At 52.3% G+C, this 22,772-nt stretch overlaps 1 protein-coding gene across 2 annotated transcripts in view; it reads left to right on the top strand.

Annotated features, from left to right (window-relative positions):
* The window catches only part of RYR1 (ryanodine receptor 1), a 118,047-nt gene that overhangs the window by 59,271 nt on the left and 36,004 nt on the right, over nt 1-22,772 (top strand). Inside the window, exons 64-84 of one of the 2 annotated variants that reach the window (XM_060084002.1) lie at nt 2,364-2,445; nt 2,971-3,101; nt 3,340-3,672; nt 4,944-5,184; nt 6,995-7,082; nt 7,192-7,284; nt 7,872-7,886; nt 9,054-9,224; nt 10,754-10,813; nt 11,084-11,221; nt 11,777-11,889; nt 12,082-12,178; nt 12,629-12,735; nt 14,563-14,614; nt 14,747-14,815; nt 16,168-16,267; nt 16,574-16,653; nt 16,747-16,823; nt 17,770-17,843; nt 18,481-18,498; nt 19,559-19,639. In XM_060084002.1, coding sequence (XP_059939985.1) covers nt 2,364-2,445; nt 2,971-3,101; nt 3,340-3,672; nt 4,944-5,184; nt 6,995-7,082; nt 7,192-7,284; nt 7,872-7,886; nt 9,054-9,224; nt 10,754-10,813; nt 11,084-11,221; nt 11,777-11,889; nt 12,082-12,178; nt 12,629-12,735; nt 14,563-14,614; nt 14,747-14,815; nt 16,168-16,267; nt 16,574-16,653; nt 16,747-16,823; nt 17,770-17,843; nt 18,481-18,498; nt 19,559-19,639 — 2,220 coding nt within the window. The remainder of the gene's footprint in view (nt 1-2,363; nt 2,446-2,970; nt 3,102-3,339; nt 3,673-4,943; nt 5,185-6,994; nt 7,083-7,191; nt 7,285-7,871; nt 7,887-9,053; nt 9,225-10,753; nt 10,814-11,083; nt 11,222-11,776; nt 11,890-12,081; nt 12,179-12,628; nt 12,736-14,562; nt 14,615-14,746; nt 14,816-16,167; nt 16,268-16,573; nt 16,654-16,746; nt 16,824-17,769; nt 17,844-18,480; nt 18,499-19,558; nt 19,640-22,772) is intronic. The other variant, XM_060084001.1, reaches the window with a different exon arrangement.

Raw genomic sequence — 22,772 nt, 5'->3', positions numbered from 1 at the left:
TTATCCATATGGTCCAAGAGGGTGCACCATCACCTTCTCATTCTAGCCAGTAGGAGACAAGAGAAAACAGAGGAGGGCACCTCAGTTCTTTTAAAGGAACAATGTAGAAATGGCCCACATCACTTCTCACATTTATCCTATTGGCCAGAACTTAGCATATGGCCACATGTCACCGTAAGGAAGGCTAGGATGGTAGACTTTATTCATGTGTTGAGCTAAGTATGGAGGTCTCTTAGTAGGAAGAAGAGAAGAGCAGAAAGAAAGTAAGAGCAGATATTGGGAGTCAACTGGCAGTGTCTGCTGTATTTATCCTATCCTATCCTATTTATCCTGCCTATCCAAATGGCACCTATAGTGTGTGACCCAGCCTGGGATCTTGTAACATAATGCATACAGTGTGTAACATAATGTTGTTAATGAGACACGGGCAAGATAAAATACCCAATGGGGGTGATGACATTTTATGTCCAGGTACTCAAAAAGCCCTACAAGATGTAGAGCATGGCAGAGGCAGGAAAAGACAGGAAGGGCTGGTGGGAGAGATGTCTTGGAGGCTGAGGAGATAGGCTGTGGAGGGGAGGCATCCAGAGTGAGGCCCTGGCCTGGGGACCTGGGGACAGTGGGGCCTCCATGAGACAAGTTGGAAGAAATAACAAGTTTGAGGGAGATGCCAAGATCAATTTGGGGTTCTGTGGTTGTGAGGGGCCCAGGGGATCGGAGGCGTCCAGGACGGGCTGTGGGGACTGAGGGGTAGGGGAAGCCTGTCTCAGCTCACTGCTGATTTGACATTGACAAAAATAAAAAAAGTAGCACTTGGATGGGGTTCTTCCCCAGATCCAATATTTTTTTTCCGGCCGTGCCATGGGGCACGCGGGATCTTAGTTCCCCAAGGGCCCGAGCCCTTGGTAGTGAGAGCAAGGAGTCCTAACCACTGGACTGCCAGGGAATCCCTCCAACATTTTATTCTGAAATTTTAAAAACATACAGAAAAGTAGAAAGAAGAGAATTGTTAACAATCTGCCCCATTTGTTTTACCTTTCACTTTATGAGTGAAAGTATTTCCAAACTTTCTGTTGAACTTTTTGTTTTTAAATTTATTTTAATTTATTTTTGGCTGCATTGGGTCTTCATTGCTGCGCGCGCTTTCTCTAGTTGCGGCGAGCGGGGGCTACTCTTCGTTGCTGTGCGCGGGCTTCTCATTGCAGTGGCTTTTCTTGTTGCGGAGCACGGGTTCTAGGCACGCGGGCTTCAGTAGTTGTGGCACACGGGCTCAGTAATTGTGGCTTGTGGGCTCTAGAGTGCAGGCTCAGTAGTTGTGGTGCATGGGCTTAGTTGCTCCGCGGCATGTGGGATCTTCCCAGACCAGGGTTCGAACCTGTGTCCCCTGCATTGGCAGGCGGATTCTTAACCACTGCGCCACCAGGGAAGCCCTTGTTGAACTTTTGAATGTGAGTTGCACACACACAGTGACACCTCATCCCTAAATACTCAGCCTGCAACACCTGAATGTTGCAGAACCTTCTCTCATGTACCCACAATATCAGTATCACACCTAACCTGACTATAGTTAAATTTCCCTATTATCCTCAAAATGTCTTTGATTTTTTATTTTTTTGGTACGCGGGCCTCTCACTGTTGTGGCCTCTCCCGTTGCGGAGCACAGGCTCCGGACGCACAGGCCCAGTGGCCATGGCTCACGGGCCCAGCCGCTCCGCGGCATGTGGGATCTTCCCGGACCGGGGCACAAACCCGTGTCCCCTGCATCGGCAGGCGGACTCTCAACCACTGCGCCACCAGGGAAGCCCTGTCTTTGATTTTTTTAAAAATTCAGAATTCAGTGAAGTTTCTCTCATTGCATTTGGTTGTTATGTCTCTGTCGTCTCTTTTTCAATCTAGAACAGTTCCCCTGCCCTCTTTTTGCCTCATGACATTTAGGAAGTTGATGAGGTTCTTAACCTGGCCTTCTGGGGTGGGGGGTGTGTGGATAACCAATACTGAAGTCACAATTGGGTGTCTGTTTGCATTTGCTGGAGAGAGAGTCCATCACTATCATCAAGAGACCCGTGACTCCTCTCCAAGAGCAGCTCGCCTTCACTGAGTGCCTCCTGTGTGCCATGTTCCAGTTGCTTTCTGAGTATTAACTCATTTAATCGTCACAGCAACCCCATGAGGAAGATACTATAATTATCCACATTTTACAGAGAGGGAAACTAAGGCCGCGAGAGAGTTGGTACTTGCTCAAGTAACAAAACTTGTAAATGGCAGCCTGGCTTTACAGCCCCTGCTCTTACCCGTCATTTGGAGACAAGGGAGGGGGTTAGAGAAGAACTGGTACGGACCCTCACCCTCCTTCTTTCCCTCAGTGGATGATGTCCAGGTCTCTTGCTACCGAACGCTGTGCAGTATCTACTCCCTGGGAACCACCAAGAACCCTTACGTGGAAAAGTAAGGAGAGACAGCCATAGTTTGGGGTTGGGGTGGATACTGTGGGGGCCCAGGGAGGGGAGGGCACAGGAGAAGATGGGGTGAATGAAAAGCCAGGAAATGGTTAGTCTTCAAAAGACGTCCGCACCGTGGCCACTGCAGTTCCTCAAGATGGCCACGAGAGGGCGCTCGGAGGAAGGCCAGTGAAGAAAGTGGAGGCCACTGGTTGGGGGCCAGGTGGGCACAGGCGCTTGGCGGCCAGGGTGCCAGGTTGTTCTGGGCTGGCAGGGGGCACGCAGAAACTCTGGCGGCCCACAGGAGCCAGGCATGCTGGGGGCACTGGGGAGGGCCGCTGGCAGTGCCAGAATCACCGGTAGAGCAAAAGGGCACTCAGGAAACCCAGGGAAACGGCCGCATTGGTGACCACCAGTGAATGGCATCTCTGCCCCAAAGTGTCCTGGGGAGAGGCACTTCTGTGGAGGAAGGGACTGGGATCCAGGACAGGGCAGAGGGGGCGTGGGAGCTGAGCACAGCCTCGTCTTCCAGGCTTCGGCCAGCCCTGGGCGAGTGCCTCGCCTGCCTGGCAGCGGCCATGCCGGTGGCGTTCCTGGAACCTCAGCTGAACGAGTATAATGCCTGCTCAGTGTACACCACCAAATCTCCCCGGGAGCGGGCCAGTAAGTCGGGCGGGGCTGGGGCAGCTGTCAAGGGTTATATTCCACCTGCACAGGTTCCAGGGAGACCCACTGTGGGTAGTGTGGCCCAGTCTGGGCTCTGAGGGGCTGAGGATTCCTCAGGTTGGGGGCGCTCCAGATTGGGGAACCCCAGAGTTTGTGGGTGCTCTGGATTATGGTGTGGACACTGAGGTCTGGGCATGATGGGTTGGCATGCCCTGACCCCCTCCCCGCACCCCAGTCTTGGGGCTCCCCAGTAGCGTGGAGGAGATGTGTCCTGACATCCCGGTGCTGGAGCGGCTCATGGCAGACATCGGGGGGCTGGCTGAGTCGGGGGCCCGCTACACAGAGATGCCGCACGTCATCGAGATCACGCTGCCCATGCTGTGCAGCTACCTGCCCCGCTGGTGGGAGCGCGGACCCGAGGCAACCCCGCCTGCCCTGCCTGCAGGGGCCCCTCCACCCTGCACAGCCATCACTTCCGACCATCTCAACTCCCTGCTGGGGAATATCCTGCGGATCATCGTCAACAACCTGGGCATTGACGAGGCCTCGTGGATGAAGCGGCTGGCTGGTGGGTCTGGCGGGCATGGGGCTCCTGAGTACTGGGGCTCAGGTCCCTGGACCTGATGGTCTCAGAGGGAGATCCCGTGGTCCATGGTTTTCTGGGAGTGGGGAGGAGTCATAGCTCAGTTTTCTCGGGGTCACAAGGCCAGAGGTCATCCTAAGGGGTCAGAATCTCAGGCTCATAGGGTCTGAGGTGGAAGCATGGGTCCTGGGAGTCCTCCAGGCTGGAGTCTGAATTACTGGAGCCTTGAAGAGGGTTAGGTCATGGGTTAGAAACTGGGTCAGAAGGCTGAGTTCCTTATACAAAGGGTCAGAGGACCAGGTCAAATATCAGAGTCCTCGATATGGACAGTTAGGGTTCTGGGTCAGAGGTCAAGAAATGAATCTTTAAAAGATTGGGGGCCTCTCTGGTGGCGCAGTGGTTGAGAATCCGCCTGCCGATGCAGGGGATACGGGTTCGTGCCCCGGTCTGGGAGGATCCCATATGCCGCGGAGCGGCTGGGCCCGTGAGCCATGGCCGCTGGGCCTGCGCGTCCGGAGCCTGTGCTCCGCAACGGGGGAGGCCACGGCAGTGAGAGGCCCGCATGCCGAAAAAAAAAAAAAAAAAAAAAAAAAAAAGATTGGGGCTCCTGGTTCAGAAGTTCCATGTCAGGGGAATTCTCTGGCGGTCCAGTGGTTAGGACTCTGGGCTTTCACTGCAGGGGCCTGGGTTCAATCCCTGGTCGGGGAACTAGGATCCCACAAGCCACGCGGCGTGGCCAAAAAAAAAAAAAAAATCATGACTTGTAAGTTCCTTGTCAGGAGTTGTTTTGGATCAGGGCCAAGGTAGAGATCAGGGCTGAGGTCAGAGGCTGTGGTAAGAAACCAGGGTTATAGTCAGAAATCATGTGGTGAGGTATGTCGGGGTCAGAGGTTAAAGACTGGGGTGAGATGTCATAGGCTAGGGTAAGATATCAGGTTAGGATTCAGTTGTTGGAGTCAGAAGTCAAGGACTTGTGTCGGGCTGAGGGGTCACAGTTTCAGGTCAAGGGTTAGGGTTGGGATCCAGGATCAGGGGCTATGTCAGAGGTCACAGCCCGAGGTCAGGAGTGGGATCAGAGGTAGAGGCTGGGGTCAGAAGCCAGGGTCAGGCTGGGGTCGATGACAGCTGCTGGGTCAGAGGTACAGGTCAGAAGTCACGGGATGGGAATAGAGGTCAGGGGTGGGATCAGAGGTCTTAGGTCAGGTGCTGGAGTCAGTGGCCGGCCAGCAGCACCTGCGCCCCCTCTGGTTCTGCAGTGTTTGCCCAGCCCATCGTGAGCCGGGCCCAGCCTGAGCTCCTGCACTCACACTTCATCCCCACCATCGGGCGGCTGCGCAAGCGGGCAGGGAAGGTGGTGTCCGAGGAGGAGCAGCTGCGCCTAGAGGCCAAGGCGGAAGCCGAGGAGGGCGAGCTCCTGGTGCGGGATGAGTTCTCTGTACTCTGCCGGGACCTGTACGCCCTCTATCCACTGCTCATCCGCTACGTGGACAACAACAGGTCAGCATGTCCCCAGCCGTCCCCCCACACACCCCAGCCTGACCCCTGGCTTCCTTGGACCCCATCTGACCTCTTGCCTCTGACTTGCTATAAACTTCTTGCAATTCTCACTCAGTCCTACCCAACCTTCTGACCTCCTGTTGCTTATGGAACAATAAAAGCCAGCATGTGTTTTCTCCCCTTCTGCTCCTTTAAACCTCCTGAATCTGAGGCCCTGTGAGGGCTGCAGTATCAGCCATAAGGAGGCGTACTTCTCTCCTCCAGCGCTGTGTCTTCAGGCTTGGGTAGACAGGATGCCTGATTTGTGAAGTGAAGTCCAATGGTCAGGCCCTCCTCCATCACTGAGAGAAGAAAGGAAGATAGTCCAGATCCGGCCAGACTAATTTCCCCCAGAAACATAGGTCTTTATAAAAGGGCAAGTGCAGGTATCAACCAATTGCTAACATCTCCCTAAAATCAGAAGCAATGTTTAAAGAATTATTGAGTCTAAGGTGCAGCCAAACCCAGGGACAGTGAACAAGATTCAACTCCAAGTTCCCTCTGGGTTGAAAAAGATTTTAAGGTTGCATCAAGGCTTTGTGAGAAAGGGTGCTTGGATTGATTAGCTACGTCTGTCATGGGAGCTGAAGCAGAAAGCAGTGGTATGCATGCTGTATACATCCTTGTACACCCACCTTTGTGCTCATGAGTGGGTATCGCTATAGGGTAGATTCCTAGGAGTAGGAGTGTTGGGTCAAAAAGTTTGGGCAAGTAAAGTGAGGTATACTCACACAGTGGAATACTACACAGCAATGTTGCAACACCCAGCAACATGGATGAATCTCTCAAACATCAGGTTGAATGAAAGAAACCAGAAAATTTTAAATAGGGTACATATTGTATCATCTATTTATGTAACATTCAAGAACAGACCAAAATAATTCATGGGCTAGGGGACTTCCCTGGTGCTCCAGTGCTTAAGACTTCACCTTCTGATGCAGGGGGTGCAGGTTCGATCCCCGGTCGGGGAGATAATCCCACATGACTCGCGGCCAAAAAAACCAAAACATAAAACAGAAGCGATATTGTAACAAATTCAATAAAGGCTTTAAAAATGGTCCACATCAAAAAAAATCTTTAGGGGCTTCCCTGGTGTCCAGTGGCTAAGAATCCACCTGCCAATGCAGCGGACATGGGTTCGAGCCCTGGTCTGGGAATATCCCACATGCCGTGGAGCAACTAAGCGCATGTGCCACAACTATGGAGCCTGCGCTCTAAAGCCTGCGAGCCACAACTACTGAAGCTTGTGCGCCTGGAGCCTGTGCTCCGCAACAAGAGAGGCCACTGCAATGAGAAGCCCGCGCACCGCAACGAAGACTAGCCCCTGCTCACCGCAACTAGAGAAAGCACGCGTGCAGCAACGAAGACCCAATGCAGCCAAAAATAAATAAATAAAATAATTTTTTTTTAATCTTAAAAAAAAAATTCATGGTCTAGAAGTCTGGATAAGGGCATCTTTCAGACTGGGGACTGGAAGTGTTCTATTTCTTGATTTGCGTGGCAGTTACACAAGTGTGTTCACTTGATGATAATTCATCAAGTTGAAACTTTGTATGTAATACTTCAATAAGAAGGTTAGAGAAAGAAAAAGCAATTTTTAAGGAATAGTCATGGATCATTTTTAAATCATCTGAATGGCCAGATTACCCTAGAAAGGTCTATCCCTCCCACTGTAGACTCCGATCCCCTCCCCTGAGGTCTCTCCACGTGGCCCCCTTCTGTGGGGCTCCCTGCCCTCATCCCTCACCAGCCCCTTCCCCTGCCTGCCCAGGGCACACTGGCTGACCGAGCCCAATCCTAATGCGGAGGAGCTGTTCAGGATGGTGGGCGAGATCTTCATCTACTGGTCCAAGTCCCACGTGAGTCCCCACCCACCCTGCCCCTCCTCTCTATAAGCCGAGAAGCTGCCGCCCAAAGATGCCCTCCCCCACCCTGTCTGATCCCCAACACTGCCTCCCCCACCCCCAGAACTTTAAGCGCGAAGAACAGAACTTTGTGGTCCAGAATGAGATCAACAACATGTCATTTCTGACTGCGGACAGCAAGAGCAAAATGGCCAAGGTGGGTGCTTTGCTCTGGGAGGAGGACTTAGCAGGGAGGGAGGGAACAGCCTCCTGGGCTTCCTACCTGAGCCCTCCTCACCCCGCCAGCCTGCCCTGTCCTAGTCACATTCCCTGCAGCCCTCATAGCAGCCCCATCTCCCTCCTCCTTCCTCCCCACCTCCCCCTTCTCTCATCCCCATCTCCTCCCTCCCGTCTTTTTCCTTCCCCCCATTTCCCTCCTCTTTCCCATCTCCTCCCTCCGCCCTACATGCTTTCTCCTCCCCATCACCCTCCTCCCCATCTTCTTCCTCCCCATGTCCCTCCCCCATCCCAATTTCCTCCTCTCCTTTCACCCACTTCTTTCCTTCTATCCCATTATCCCACACCTCCCCCTTTCCTCTCCCCTTATCCTTCCCAGAACTGCCCTCTAAAGGACAGGGTCTAAAGAACAAACCCACCTGAGTGAGGTCTGGAAATGCGCAGCTGGGGGATTTGCATCAGGGTGGGGCAGAGGGGCTGCGCTTAGGGCTGACTTGGAGGGGGCCTGGGGTTCTCGGAGGGACTGGGGTAACACTTCTTGTCTCTGTCTGCAACCTGATGAAGCAGGCGGGAGATATACAGGTCAGCCCCACGTCTGGGACCTTCCGCATGGCTCTTGGCTAATACCCTCTACCCCGCTCCCAACCCCAGCCTCTGCCTCCAGAAAACCCCTGCCCCTGTTCCCCAGCCCTCATCCTTGGGTCCTAGCCCCCATCCTCTTTCTCTTCCTCCACCCCACCTCCCACCATCCATTCCCTTCCTGGCCCTCAACTTTTGGCTGTTGAATTTTTTTTAACTTTTGTTTAAAAAAAAACCAACTCCCCTCTCAGTTTTCCCCAAAGCTTCAAAGCATTTTGGACTGAGGTCCCAGGGAATGGGAATGGGGGTGGGAAAGGCACGTGCATGGTTGGGTTTAAGGCCTGGGCTCTGGAATCAGATGGACTTGGGTTAGAATCCTGACTCTTGGCAGTTAGCTCTGTGACCCTGGACAAGTGTATTAACCTTTTGAGCTTTGGAAGGCATCCAGTCAGTGGCCCCCCAGCCCCAGGGCTCTGTGAGGACCCAGTGAGATGCTGCACGTGCTGGCACATGGGTCATGCTCCATATCACAAGCTGGTGTGGATGTGGCTCCGGCCGAAGCTTGTCACCGGGGCTTCTCATTGGCATGACTGGGGTGGCCCAGGCCATGGGTCTGCGCCCAAGGCTCCAGAACATGGCTGTGGGACTCTGTGCTTCTGCTTCCAGATCTTTCTGGATCTTTCTTGCATCTTCTGTCTCCTTGTCTGTCTCAGTCTCTCAGTGTCTCTCTCTCTCTCGCTTTTTCTTCCAACTTCTCTTGTCTCTTGGTACTCTTTACAGTTCTACATCTTCATTTCATTCTTGGGAACTCTGTCTTGGGCTCTGAAGGGGGGGTTGTAAGTGTCGTGTAGGGACAGGAGGGGTGTCCTACTGAAAGTTCTGGGGGGATTCTGAGAGAAGACTGCTAGACGTTGAGAAAGCCTGGAATAGAGGGAAATCTGGAAGGATTTGGGATAGAAGTTGGAATTTGGGATAGAGGCTTGGGTCTGGGAGGGTCTAGAGTCAGGGCTGGGGGTCTGAAGTGAAAGATCAGCAAGGTCTGGGGTGGAAACTGGGATGGGATGGGGCTGCCTAGTATTCAGGCGGGGGCTGGACAATGGTAGCTGGTTGGGGCTGGAGCAGGGGCCAGGCTGAGACTCAGGCTGGCGCTGAGCCCCCGTGTCCCCACAGTCAGGTGGCTCAGACCAGGAACGCACCAAGAAGAAGCGCCGGGGGGACCGGTACTCCGTGCAGACATCGCTGATTGTGGCCACGCTCAAGAAGATGCTGCCCATTGGCCTGAACATGTGTGCACCCACTGACCAGGAACTCATTACACTGGCCAAGACCCGCTATGCCCTGGTGCCTGCTCAGCCCCTTTCTGAGAACCTACCAGGATCCCACTCAGCACTCCCACTAAGCCCCTGGGACCCTACTGAACCCCCAGGATCCCACTAAGCGCCCTCCCTTAGGACCCTACTGAGTCCTTCTCCAGGAACCTGAGGATTCACTGGGCCTCCTACGATGCCCTGAGCCTTCCCACAGGATGCTGAGAACCCTACTTGGGATGCTGTCAGAACTCTGGGACCAAAGGACCCTAACTGGGACCCCACTGGAAACTGGAAAGGCCACTAAGACCCTTGGGACCCAAGGACCACACTGAGCCTTCAGGGACCCTACTGAGCACCACCCCCCTGCCATGCCAAACCTGCTAGGAACCTGAGGACCCCAGCTGAGACACCCTGAGCCCCCCTGAAACTCCTCCAAGCCCTCTACCAGGACCTCCCCAAGTCCTTCGGGACCCACTGAGCCCCTCATGACCCCATTGCCCCCCCCGAACCTCTGGGTTCCCATTGACCTCTCCAGCTCACCACATCTTTCCCTCAGGACCCTGCTGACCCCTCCCCCGGGACTCTGTTGACACCCAACTGAGCCCCCAAAGACTCTCAGGGGCCCAGTGAGCACGCTGTGACCCTAAGTAGCCCCCAGGATCCTAATGGCTTCTTCCCCAGGACTACACCGAAACCTCTGAGGTCTCAAGGGTGATTGGGATCAATTGACCCTGCCCCTGAATCCTTCTAAGCCCTCTGGGGCCCCAAAGAGGCCTCCCGGGACCCCTTTTATCCATTGTATGGGATAACAACCCCCCTCCCTGATCCTTTTTGGCCTCAGGGACCCAAGAAGCCCTCCCAGGACTCTGCCCCAAGACTCCTAGAACCCCAGGACCCTGCTAAGCACCCTGACAATCTACTAACCCCCAGGGCCCTGAAGACCACTGACTCTCCCCTGATATCACAAGCACCCCCTTTCTCCTCCTAGGACCTGTTGAGTACTGCTGAGTCCCTAAGAGCCCTCCTGGGCCCCTCAGCCCACTTAACTTCGTCATGAGGGCCCCCTCTCCTGGGACCCTAAGGAAACCCCACCCTACTGATTCCTCCTTTAGCCTCCATGTAAACCCCACCAGTGACTTGGGTGATCTGCCTGACCCCCTATGACCTCTGCTGACCTTATCGTCTCCTTCTAATCCCCCTCGCCCACCTCTAATCTTCAGAAACTCCCTGCCCATCTCCCACTTACTCCCAGCCCCACTCTGACCCTCTTCTGACCTTTTTTTACCTTTGGGGATAGCCTCATGTCACCCCCTACCTCCTCTCACACCCTCAACGAGGCCCTTCTAATCCTGTCTCTTCAAGGTGCCTCTGTGGCCTCTGATGCCCTCTAGGACTCCTTTCTGACCACTCCTGACCTGTGGATCCTTTCAGTTTCTCTCGGATCTTCCCCACACAAGCCTCTCACCAGTTGCTGGGGTGATGGGGCTGGAAGGGAAAGGGTTGTAGGTCAAGGAGGACGCTTGGCCCTCCAGAGTGACCCAGCCTGTCATGTCTCCCCAGAAAGACACAGATGAGGAGGTCCGGGAATTTCTGCAAAACAACCTTCACCTTCAGGGAAAGGTACGCCGCCTCCTCCTCCTCGTGCAACCGAAACGGGCATGTCAGGTTAACAGCAAGAGTAACAGCCGACGTTTGAGCACTTACTATGTATCAGGCATCGAAAGAGGGACCTTGTATTCAGCACCCCAGTGAATCATCACAGCATTGAATGGGGGGGCGGAGCGGCCGGAGAAGCCCACTCTGCGCAGAGGGGCGCTCCGAGAAGCCCGGCTGAGAGAGGAGGGAGCGGGCAGGGGAGGGGCTCATGCGGACCGTCCTTCCTCCTCTCAGGTCGAAGGCTCCCCTTCTCTACGCTGGCAGATGGCCTTGTACCGGGGCGTCCCGGGCCGGGAGGAGGACGCTGACGACCCGGAGAAAATCGTGCGCAGAGTCCAGGAAGTGTCTGCCGTGCTCTATCATCTGGAGCAGGTGTCTCTTACTGAGTTGCCGAAACTTGCGTCTCTGGGCGGGGCCTGGGGCGGTCCTTGAGCCTGTGGGCGGGGCCTGCGGGTGAACCTTGGGACTCTGAGCGCGGCAAGGGGCGGGCCTTTAATCTGTTGGGTGTGGGGACAGTTGAATTTAAAGCGAGACTTAGAATGGAAACTTTGATCTGGGGGTAGGACCTGGCGCTTAATCTTGGGCCTGGGAACGGCGACAGGGACAGAACTTTGGGTCTGCGAGTCAGGCCCAGTGAAGACGCCTCGACTCTGCGGGCAGTGCCTTGGGCGGGTCTTGAGATTGGGGCGGGGTCTGGGTAGTGGCCCGGAGTCTGCGGGCGGGGCGTAAGAGGGAGATTTCAGTCTGATAGCAGAGTAGTACAGGTCAGAACCTTGACTCTGTGGGTGGAGCCAGGGTGTTTCTTCGGCCCTGTGAGTCGGACCTGAATTTGGACGTGGGCACTGATGGGCAGTTTCACTCGGGGCTGGAAGTGAGAATCAGACCAGGGGCAGAGTCTGGAGACGTGACAGATAATCCCGCCTCCAGATCGAGCACCCTTATAAGTCCAAGAAGGCCGTGTGGCACAAGCTCTTGTCCAAGCAGCGCCGGAGGGCGGTCGTCGCCTGTTTCCGCATGACCCCCCTGTACAACCTGCCAACGTAAGACATCCCCCCCCACCCGTGGAGGAGGGAACCTCTAGGGGCCTTGGAGAAAGAGTGGCTGAAGAGGCAAGAGGATGGAGTGTCAACCCCAGTGGGGTCTTGGGGAGTGGTTAGGGGAGGAGATGTGTGGGAGGACAGAGAAGCGTGGATGGGGAGGTCCCGGCGACACCGCACATCTTTCCCCCAAAGGCAACGGGCCTGTAACATGTTTGTGGAGAGCTACAAGGCGGCGTGGATCCTGACTGAAGACCACAGTTTCGAGGACCGCATGATAGATGACCTTTCAGTGAGCTGGGGCCTGCCTGGGAGTGTCGGGCACAGTGGGATAGGACTGGGACCCAGCCGTCCACTGTACACCTCCAGGGGTGGGTCGCCCTTCGCACTGTGGGGTATGGGAACCAGGGCCGGGTGCAGGATGTGGGGGAAGAGAAAAAAAAAACAGCCCAGGGCTTCCCTGGTGGCGCAGTGGTTGAGAGTCCACCTGCCGATGCAGGGGACACGGGTTCGTGCCCCGGTCCGGGAAGATCCCACATGCCGCGGAGCAGCTGGGCCCGTGAGCCATGGCCGCTGAGCCTGCGCGTCTGGAGCCTGTGCTCCGCAAGGGAGAGGCCACAACAGTGAGAGGCCCGCGTACCGCAAAAAACAAACAAACAAAAAAAACAGCCCAGCAGGGCTAGGCGGGGAGACAGGTGGGGACCCTAGGAGCCCCTCCCCCGAGCCCCACACCTCCCTCCAGAAAGCTGGTGAGCGGGAAGAGGAGGAGGAAGAGGTGGAGGAGAAGAAGCCAGACCCCCTGCACCAGCTCGTCCTGCACTTCAGCCGTACTGCCCTGACTGAGAAGAGGTGAGGGCCCTTCCTAGGTCCCAGAGGGAAAGCCGCCACCTCTGCCCACTCCTGCAACCTCCCTGTCACTCAAGAGAGACCCTCAGTGTGGGAGCCCCATAGCGGATCTTCTAATATCATTTTACTCGGACAGGCAGAGCTCCCACGTACCGCTGTGCAGACCGAGCACTTCACGGGCATCTCCTCTGAAGTGTTCACATCACAGGCAATATTGATTTAGGCTTTTTCTAGAAGAAAATGTCTTGTTCAAACAAAATCAGTATACTACAATATATTACAGGGAGAAAATCAGAATATTATGACAAATTTCCAACAGACGGCAGTGAGGAAGGGGAGCCTTTTTCTAATTCACACAAAAGCTTCGTATGGGCTAGTGGCAGTCATGGGAATAAATAGCAGCGTTTATTAAATGTTTTTTTACGTGTCAAGCATCATGCTAAACACCTGACATATAGATCCTCTCCCTTAATTGTCACATTATGAGATAGATATTATTATCACCTTTTTTGTGTGATGAGGAAATGGAGGCACAGAGATTTGTTTTTCTTATGTAATATCAAGTCAGGAGGTAGAGAGCCTAGGGCTGGGCAGTGGCACGATGACAATGACAGGGACCCAGACTCGTTCAGGATTTCTGCCCTGCCATTCTGAGCTGTTGCCTGGTGGTTACAAGATGGATGCTGAACATCCAGGCATCATGACCACATGTCAAGCAGAAAGAAGATGAAAGGCTTTCCCTTAAGCAGGACCAAAATCTTTTTGTCCAAGGAAAGCTCTCCCTGGTGGGCTTCTGCACATGTTTCATTGGCCAGAATTCTGACATCAGGTCACCACCAGTTGCAAGGGAGACTGGGAAACTGAGTATTCTCTTTTCTATCCTCTGGGACGGCAATGACCCTGGAGTTAGACTATCCAGGTTTGAATCCCAGCACAAGGTTTGAAGCCCAGTATAAGCTCTATGGTTTGAATCCCAGTACAAGCTCTATGACCAGTACAAGCTCTATGACCCTGGCGAAGAAGGATCTTTGTGCCTCAGTTTCCCTCGTCTGTAAAATGGGGTTAGTAATCCAACTGACCCTTGAACCATGCAGGGGTTAGGGGTACTGACCCTCCATGTGGTCAAAAGTCCAGGTATAACTCTATAGTTGGCCCTCCATAGCTGCGGTTCTGCATCCATGGATTCAACCAACCATGGATTGTATAGTACTGTAGCAGTATTTATTCTTAAAAATTCACATATAAGTGGACCTGTGCAGTTCAAAACTATACTGTTCAGGGGTCAACTATATATCTACCTAATTGAATTACTGTGAGAATTAATTTGTTATTATATACAAAGCGCTTAGAACAGAAACCAACCTAGAGTAAACTCAGTGGGTGTTGGCCATTACTTCTGCTGGTATTAGTATTTATTATTATAGAGGACACCTAAGGAGGTGGTTGGTCGTAGTTGTCAGGTGAGCCAACCAGTTGTCAGGTGGCAAGATGGCCCGGGAAGCTCCAGGCTTCCATCACACCATCACAGCAACCCCAGTGGAAAGGGAGCAGCTCTATCAATAGCTTCAGCAAAACTCCCAGAATGAATTCCACTGGACCAGAGTGGATCACATGACCATCTCTTACCTATTATTGTAGCCAAGCAGATAGAAAGTACTGATTGGCTCAGCCTTGATCACATGCCCAGTCTGGCAATGGAGAATCCTACCCCATCTGAACCACACAGCCTGAGCATGGGGAGGGGTGGCTCTCCAAAGGAAAACTGGGAGCTGTTATAAGATGGGGTTCCTCTCTACTGGGTCCTGACTGTCTCCCCACTTACCTCCTCAGCAAACTGGATGAAGATTACTTGTATATAGCGTATGCCGATATCATGGCAAAGGTGAGGCCCTGCCCCCGTTTAGGGCAGGTTCCCTTCCCCCTCAGCTGCAATGCCTGTCCACTGAAAGGGCTGGAACTGGCCTGGGGTATCTCTTCTGTTCACCATCATCTCTAACTGATGCCCTATCCTCAGAGCTGCCACCTGGAGGAGGGAGGGGAGAATGGCGAAGTTGAAGAAGAGGAGGTGGAGCTTTCCTTTGAGGTAGGTGGGATCAAGTAGTCCCTGAAGAAAGGGATGGGGAATCCTGACTTCATTATCCCCCATTCAGTCAGCATGTGTTCACAGAGCACTGCTCTGGGCCCGGCCCTAGGCTGGGGGATGTTGAGCACGTAGCAGCGGCCAAGCCAGTCTACTGGGGAGTCAGCTGCATCAAGCAGACAGCAACAGCACAGAGTATCCACCGTGGTGATGATGGGAGCTCCAGCAGAATGGTCAGGGCGGGAATGGGGAGGCACGGGCAGAGGGGTCAGGGCCGGGGGAAGCCAGGGAAGCTCAGGGGGTCATGCGGACCCAGGCAAGACGCCTGATCCAGCCCGCGGGGGAAGGGTTTCAGGGAGGGTTTCTCAGAGGAAGGGATGTCTGAGCAGAAGGATAAAAGGAATGTGCCAGTTGAAGAAAAAGGGAAAGGTGTTCCAGGAAGGGGCACAGCATACGCAAAGGCCAGGCGGTGAGAAAGAGCTAGTAAATGCAGTTAACCCATCCTTTCACTCATGAAGGTGATCAGCAAGCATTTCCCCAAGTTTCTCAACCTTTTTTGTGTCAGGGTCCCCTTTGGCATCTGATGAACCCTTTCTCAGAATCATGTACTTAAATGTATAAAACGAATCCATAGCAGAGGAAACAAGCATACTGAAACAGTTGTCAAAATATTGCTTTAAAAATTTGTGATACAGTAATAGTTGTACTTCTCTATTAATCTACCAAATAACAAGAACTAACAGTGGATCCAGGAGCTACTGTAATTGATAAGTAGTGATGAACATAAGTGATATTTCGAGGGAATTCCCTGGTGGTCCAGTGGTTAGGACTCGGTGCTTTCAATGCCGGGGGCCCGGGTTCAATCCCACAAGCTGCGCAGTGCGGCCAAAAAAAAAAAAAAAAAAGGTGATGTTTCGAGATGTCTTCAAAAATGATGTGATATGGAAACATCTGTGATTTGTATGGATGACACAACCACGGATTCTGCTAATGTTGCTGTGATTTACGGCCTCATCCATAATGGAAGGAAATGCTACATTTCAGATGGAGGGTGGGAAATATAAAAATATAACTTTTTTCCCCAGCCATGTTCACAGACCCCTGGGATTTTATCCATTGACCCCTTGGAGGTTTATGGGGCCAGGTTACGATTGCTCCATGCCCAGCCCTATGTAGGTGCAGGAGGCAAATCGCAGACTTAAGTCCCAGGGGATAGAAGGCGCTTACAGTTGAAGGGATGAGCCAGGGGATGTGGCTGGAGCAGGAAGGCAGCGGTGAGGGCAAGGCTGTGAGAGGGAAAGGCTGGGCTGGTGAGCCTGGACTCACCCAGCTCCGTGGGCCGGGCTCTGCTGCAGGAGAAAGAGATGGAGAAGCAGAGGCTCCTGTACCAGCAGGCGCGGCTGCACAACCGGGGCACCGCGGAGATGGTGCTTCAGATGATCAGTGCTTGCAAAGGTGCCCTGCGCATGCATTCAGCTCCTCCTGAGTGAACCCCCCGTCCCCAGCCCACCCATCCCCTGTGGGCCCAGCGGGCACACTCTTCCACCCCTTATGCATGTGGATTGCACTCATACACTTGCCTTGCAATTTCTCACCAATTCCTTCAATCCTGATCACCCCTGCATACACGCCCTTGCACTCTCCTCTGCCCCTTTCTCTGACATCCCCCGGGATGGCTGTTTTCTGGTGAGTGAAGAACACTGCTCCCAAACTGAGTGGACCATCCATTGCCTGCCCCGCCCCCCAACCCATCCCCTCCAGGAGAAACGGGCGCCATGGTGTCCTCCACCCTGAAGCTGGGCATCTCCATCCTGAATGGAGGCAATGCCGATGTGCAGCAGGTAATGGGTGAAGGGACTTGGGAGGGGAGCTGGGAGGGGTGGGAGGTTCCTAAGAGACCCCCAGTTCCCCCTCCACTCCCACCCCCTCTGCAGAAAATGCTGGATTACCTGAAGGACAAGAAAGAAGTTGGCTTCTTCCAGAGTATCCAGGCGCTGATGCAAACCTGCAGGTGGGCTCTAGTGCACATCTTTAGTGAAGCTGCTTGGTGTGGCTGAGCCCCCAGTCCTTGTACCACCTCCGGTTCCAGGTCTGTTCTCTTGGTTCCAGGAACAGAGACACACTCAGACCAGCTCAAATAATAGAGAGTTTATTATAAGGATTCACATGGAACGATAAGGGAGGCAAAATGCCACAGACTTTAAGAACGACTTGTATTAAGGATCCAGACAGCTGGAACCGGATGGTTGTTGAGTCTTCAAGGGACACTCAGGCAGCAGGGACTTGAGGCTCTTTCCGATGAGCCCTATTCGTGTGGCTCCACTACTGTCTGCCTTTGTTCTCCTCTTGTGGTTGACTGACTTTCGCTGCCTCTCTGAAGCTTTCACTAATTGATGGTTTCTGTTTCCTTCTGATTTCAACTTTTATACATTTCATCCTTGCCCCACCTGACCTCACAGCTGCCACTGCATAGCTTCTATCTTGGTTTCTGCTTCCTCTTTTTTTTTTTTTTTAAGATGTTGGGGGTAGGAGTTTATTAATTAATTTATTTATCTTTGCTGTGTTGGGTCTTCGTTTCTGTGCGAAGGCTTTCTCTAGTTGTGGCAAGGGGGGGCCACTCTTCACCGCGGTGCGCGGGCCTCTCACTGTCGCGGCCTCTCTTATTGCGGAGCACAGGCTCCAGACGCGCAGGCTCAGTAGTTGTGGCTCACGGGCCTAGTTGCTCTGCGGCATGTGGGATCCTCCAAGACCAGGGCTCGAACCCGTGTCCCCTGCATCAGCAGGCAGATTCTCAACCACTGCGCCACCAGGGAAGCCCTCTGCTTCCTCTTGATTTCAGCTCACTCATGGTTTACGATGGCTCACCACCCTCCACCGTGGGGAAGCTACCAGGCTCTGGAAGAGAGGAGGGCAGAGGCCTCAGCACATCTTCACCGTCTTTCCTTTCTTTCCCTCAGTGTCCTGGATCTCAATGCCTTCGAGAGACAGAACAAGGCAGAGGGGCTGGGCATGGTGAACGAGGATGGAACCGGTGAGGCCTTCTTGGGCTTCCGTCTCCCTGGGGCATCCTCTTCTTTCAGGATCCACCCCCTCCCCCACAATTGCCCAGAGCTCCCTTCCACCAAGACACCTTCCCTCCCCAAGAGCATGCCCAGGTTTCCCCCCTGCAGTGGTCCCCAGTCCTGCCCCCCCATTCCTCCAGAGTCTCCCTCCCCATGGTCCCACCCCTGGGTGTCCTTCTGTGTTCTCTCACCCATCACCACATGGACCCCACCCTCCACATGCCCCACGTCTCCAGCCCTGGTTGCTGTTCTCTCATTAATGTCCCTAATCCGAGTTAATCGAGTCTCCTCTTTGCCGTGTTGTGACGTGCCTAACCTTTCTGCCCTGATCCTCGCCTCCTGCCTCCCCACCTGTACCTACCCATCTCTCTCTTTCTCTTCCCTCTTCTTTCTTCCTCTCTGCTTTTACCCTCTTCTTGTTCTCTTCTTTGCTTCCTTGCTCCTTGTCGCTCTTTCTCTCTGTGGGTTGTTTCTCTCTCTGTGTCTGTGCCTTCATCCCTGACCGTGTCACTGTGTGTGTTTTTCTGTCTGTCTCTCTGTCCCCTTCTGCCTTTCGTTTTCCCTCTCTTCTTCTGCTTCTTCCTCTCATCCTGTTGGCTGCCGCAGTCATCAACCGCCAGAACGGTAATTCCCCTAGTCCAGTCCCCGTGCTATGCTACTGCCGCCCCTTCCTTCTAACCCCGAACCATCCCCTCCACCTGGGGGCTGAGGATTTGGGTCATCCGGGGGGGGAGGGTCCATGCCCGAGGAAAGTCTTGAGATCAGGGGTCCAGGGACCGAGATCCGGGTCCCAGATTAGCCACTAACAACACATGGGACTCTTACCTTCCGTAAGCCTCAGTTTCCCCATGTGTAAAACAGAAGCTAGAGAAGATGGCAAAGATCCCTTTCCAGCTGGATGTTCTCAGACTTCCAGACCCAGATTCGCAGTCCCGAGGTGGCGTGAACCCCTCTCCCACCTACCCTGCTCTCTGCGCCCGCAACCCCATGTTGATCGAGTCTGCGGCTCCCATCCACCAACCGGATTGGTTGCCCCCAAGCAGCCACTCTGATTGGTGTGCATGCCTCCTCTACGCTTGCTCTGGTTGGCCGAACCTTCACTATCTAGCCTTTCCTGCCGTACAGCCCACAGTGATTGGCTTCTTTCAGGTGCCCGTTCTGATTGGCCCATGTTTACATGCCTCCCCCTCTGCTTCTCCTGGATTGGCTGCTTTCAAGGCATCTGAGCCAATTGGCTGGCTTTGGATTCCCATCCCCCTGCTCAATCCCCTCCGGCTCAGAGCCTTTGCGTGAAAGTGACCCTGACCCCCATAATCCATTAACCGCCCCACGCTGTCCTGGAGGGGGGCTGAGGGAGGTAACAGCAGCCCGAACCTCTGCTAGGTCGACAGACACTCCCAGCTGTCACACAGGTGGTGACATCAAAGGGACAGTGATATTGTAGACAGATACTTGAGGCCCCAGCTTCATGACTCAGGGCACCTCAGTTTCCATCTGCTGATGTCCTAGACTCTGGTGTCATGGATGCCCGTGGCCCTCATGCTGTCTTTAAAGTGGTGGCTGCTCCCCCCCTGCACGCCCCATGCTTTCTGCATGCGTGTGCAGTGTGCATGGGCCATGTGCATGCCTGCTGTGTCCTGGCGCATCTGATCCCTTCTGGCCCCTTCCCCCCTCTTCCACCCAGGAGAGAAGGTCATGGCAGATGATGAATTCACCCAAGACCTGTTCCGATTCCTGCAACTGCTCTGCGAGGGGCACAATAATGGTGAGGACGAGGGGTGGGTGACATAGAAGGCCAAGGCTTGGGGTCACTCTGGAAGGGTTGCCTGAGTTAATCTCCGGTCTCCTCTTCCCCTTATCAGTGATGGCCTCAATCCCCCCATCCAGGCTTTGTCTTCAATCCCATTGTCGTTCATTCTTTACTTTCAGCCAGTGTCAAGTGCTGCTTGCCCACCTTCCTAATCTCTCTTGAATGTCTGGAGCCTAGCCACTTTGCTTCACTTTCACCTCCTCTAGCCAGTCCAATTCCCCAAAAGCAATCTGCCAAAACCCAATTCGGCCCAAAATCAATTTTCACAAATGAGCAATTCGCCACATGCCGTTTTTCCACAGGCATTTTGCAGCAGCTGCCAAAGTTCAGTAAATGTGGTAGATTGCCATACTCTGGGTCTGTAGAGGGAAAAATTGCCTGGCATTTTTAAATGAATCTATTAGAACCACCTATTAATTTTGCTTATAAAATACTTGGCCACGAGGAAGGCCTACAGACTCTTTCCTAACTTAAACAAGTTTGAGTTTTCACAACTTTTGTTCTGGTTCTGGCAATATAACCAGATCAAGGATGACACAGCAAGTTAATTAAATACATCAATGGTGAGAAAATATAACCTCATGTGGCACACAGCTTACAACGTTAAAGGAACAGTTGAAATTCTGAACAGTAAACATTGTACCCAACGCAGTTTCCTATGACAAACATGTACAGTCTCAAGGTTGTGGTTATAACACTTAGTGGGTGATAAGAAGCCACAGACTGCCCAGCAGTTAACCTTCATGACAAGAATGGGAGTAATTATAAATCTAACCTCCATAGAACCCGCGCCCCACTTGGCTAGTGTTCTTTAAGGTAAACATCTTTAATCTTCACTTTTTTCTTTTCAAAAGGATAAAGCATGATCCATTGTTTTGTATTATCATAAGCTCTTATGTCCACAGCTAGTTTTTCTTCAAGGTTTATTAAATACCTTTGTGCCATGTGACTGGGGTTTTCTTTCTTTAACAAAGGTGGAATGAGTCTTTGGGGTTTAGAATGAATTTTATTCCCTGGGTCTATGACTTTTTGGAAATGAGAATGTTCTTATGGTGGGATTTCTCTCTCCCACCAAATTTGCAATCTGGTCCTCTGCCCAAATTTGTGGATTCATTAACCAGCCCAGTCGAATAAATATTTGAAATATCTTTCAAATCTCAGATGCCTTGCATGTCTTGAGTATTCAGTGCCATTCAGAGCAGACAAAAGCCGGGGAGCCGTATTAACCATTTAGGCATACAGTCTGATTTAAATGAACACAGAAAAAGGAATTAGAAAACAGGGTTGATGGGAAAGCCTGTCCCTTTGCTTATAAAATCTTGAATATTTGAGTGTACTTTTCGTCTGTAATGTGAAACCAGGCAAAATGGACATTCAGCCTGATATAGTGATTGTGAAGTGGCTATAGGGAAATCAGATGGAAGTAAAACTTTGGGAGAAAAAAACTTTCAAGGGCTGTTGAAGCCATCCTGGGCAACATGACATTGCTATAACATCAGAAGAATTTAACTGAAGCTTGTTTTCATTGCCTTGATAATCTGATGATTTGGCAAATGGGTCTACAGAGGTTGTTCTCAAACTCAAGCATACCTAAGAATCACCAGAAGGCCTTGTTAAACTAGACTTCTGGACCCTATCCCAGATTTTCTGATTTAGTAATTCTGGGGCGGAGCCCAGGAATTTGCATTTCTAACAGGTTTCCTTCCGGAAGATGCTGACGCTGCTGGTCTAGGCTCACGTTTTGAGAGTCACTGCTCCAAAGTGCAGCTGTTAACCTCAGCACTCTCTTTAAGGCCCTTTAAGAACAGCTATTGTTTATTGAGCACTTATGTACCAGGTTCTGTCCTCAATTCATTATATATGCTAAAGCATTAAAACCTCACCAAAGCTCTTTAAAGTAGGGCCTATTGTGACCACCGTGTTACATATGGGGGAACCGAGGCACAGCCTGCCACACAGAGAGGTTCAATAACTTGCCTGAGGTCACACAGCGAGGAATTTGTGCAGCCAACTCCTACTCATCTTTCAGGTCATAGCTCAGAGGTCCCCTCCTCCAAGAAGCCCTCCCTGACCACCTTGTCTGGGTCAGGCATCTCCTCTGGGCTCCTCCAACCCCTGAGCTTCCCCCGTCACAGCCTTTATCATCATCCTCATTATTATTCCAGAACTTCTCAACCACACCCTGACGTAGAGAGATGGTATAATAAGCCCCCAAGAAGCCATCACTCAGCTCTAACAGTTATCAGCTCTCTGCCATAGAACAATGTTTTTCAAATGGTGGGAACCAACTCACCAGAGGGTCGTGAATCAAGTTTATCGCAGAGGTTCTCATTCCTAATTGCGCATTGGTATGCCTGGGGAGCTTTACAAGACACTAAAGCTCAGGTTTCACTCAGATATTCTAATTTAATTGGTCTGGGATGGGGTCTGAGCACTGGGATATTTAAAATCCTCCAGGTAGTTCTAATGTGCAGCCAGGGTTGGGAGGTTGAGAACTACACATTTAGTGGGTTGAGTTCAGAATTCATTTGTAGTTAACCAGACTAGTACAGGACAGAAAATAGCAGAATGTATGGCACATAGTAAGGGTATGTGAAACTTCTGTTTCAGGTATATGTGGATGTAATTTCAGATTAGACACGCGTACTGGGTCTCAGTGTAAATATGTGCCGGATTTCCTACTGTAGGTTGCAGTTAGAAAAGACTGAAAAATTACTACATGATAATATAAAGTTCACAAGGGCAGGGACTTTGTTTTCTTCTACTGCTGTATCTCCAGGGCACATAATAAATGCTCAGGAAATTTGTAGTATCAAGGTATGTGACCAGTCTTCATCTCCCGTTAGCATATAGTATATGCTCAATAAATATATATTGAATAAATGAACAAATAAGTAACAAATGCTTATCTCCTCTGGTTCTTGGTAGGTGCTCAATAAATATTTTTTGGATAAATGAATGAATAAATAACCAATCTCCGATCTCCCCAGCACATAGTAGGCATTCAGTAAAAAACTTTTGTGGACAAACGAAGGCTGAATCTCCACCTCCCCCTGCTACATTGTAGGTGCTCAATAAATACTTCGGG

Source organism: Mesoplodon densirostris, chromosome 19 (genome assembly GCF_025265405.1).
Source record: "Mesoplodon densirostris isolate mMesDen1 chromosome 19, mMesDen1 primary haplotype, whole genome shotgun sequence".
In the NCBI taxonomy this organism is placed as follows: Eukaryota; Metazoa; Chordata; class Mammalia; order Artiodactyla; family Ziphiidae; genus Mesoplodon; species Mesoplodon densirostris.
This window is presented reverse-complemented; position numbering and strand designations above follow the sequence as displayed.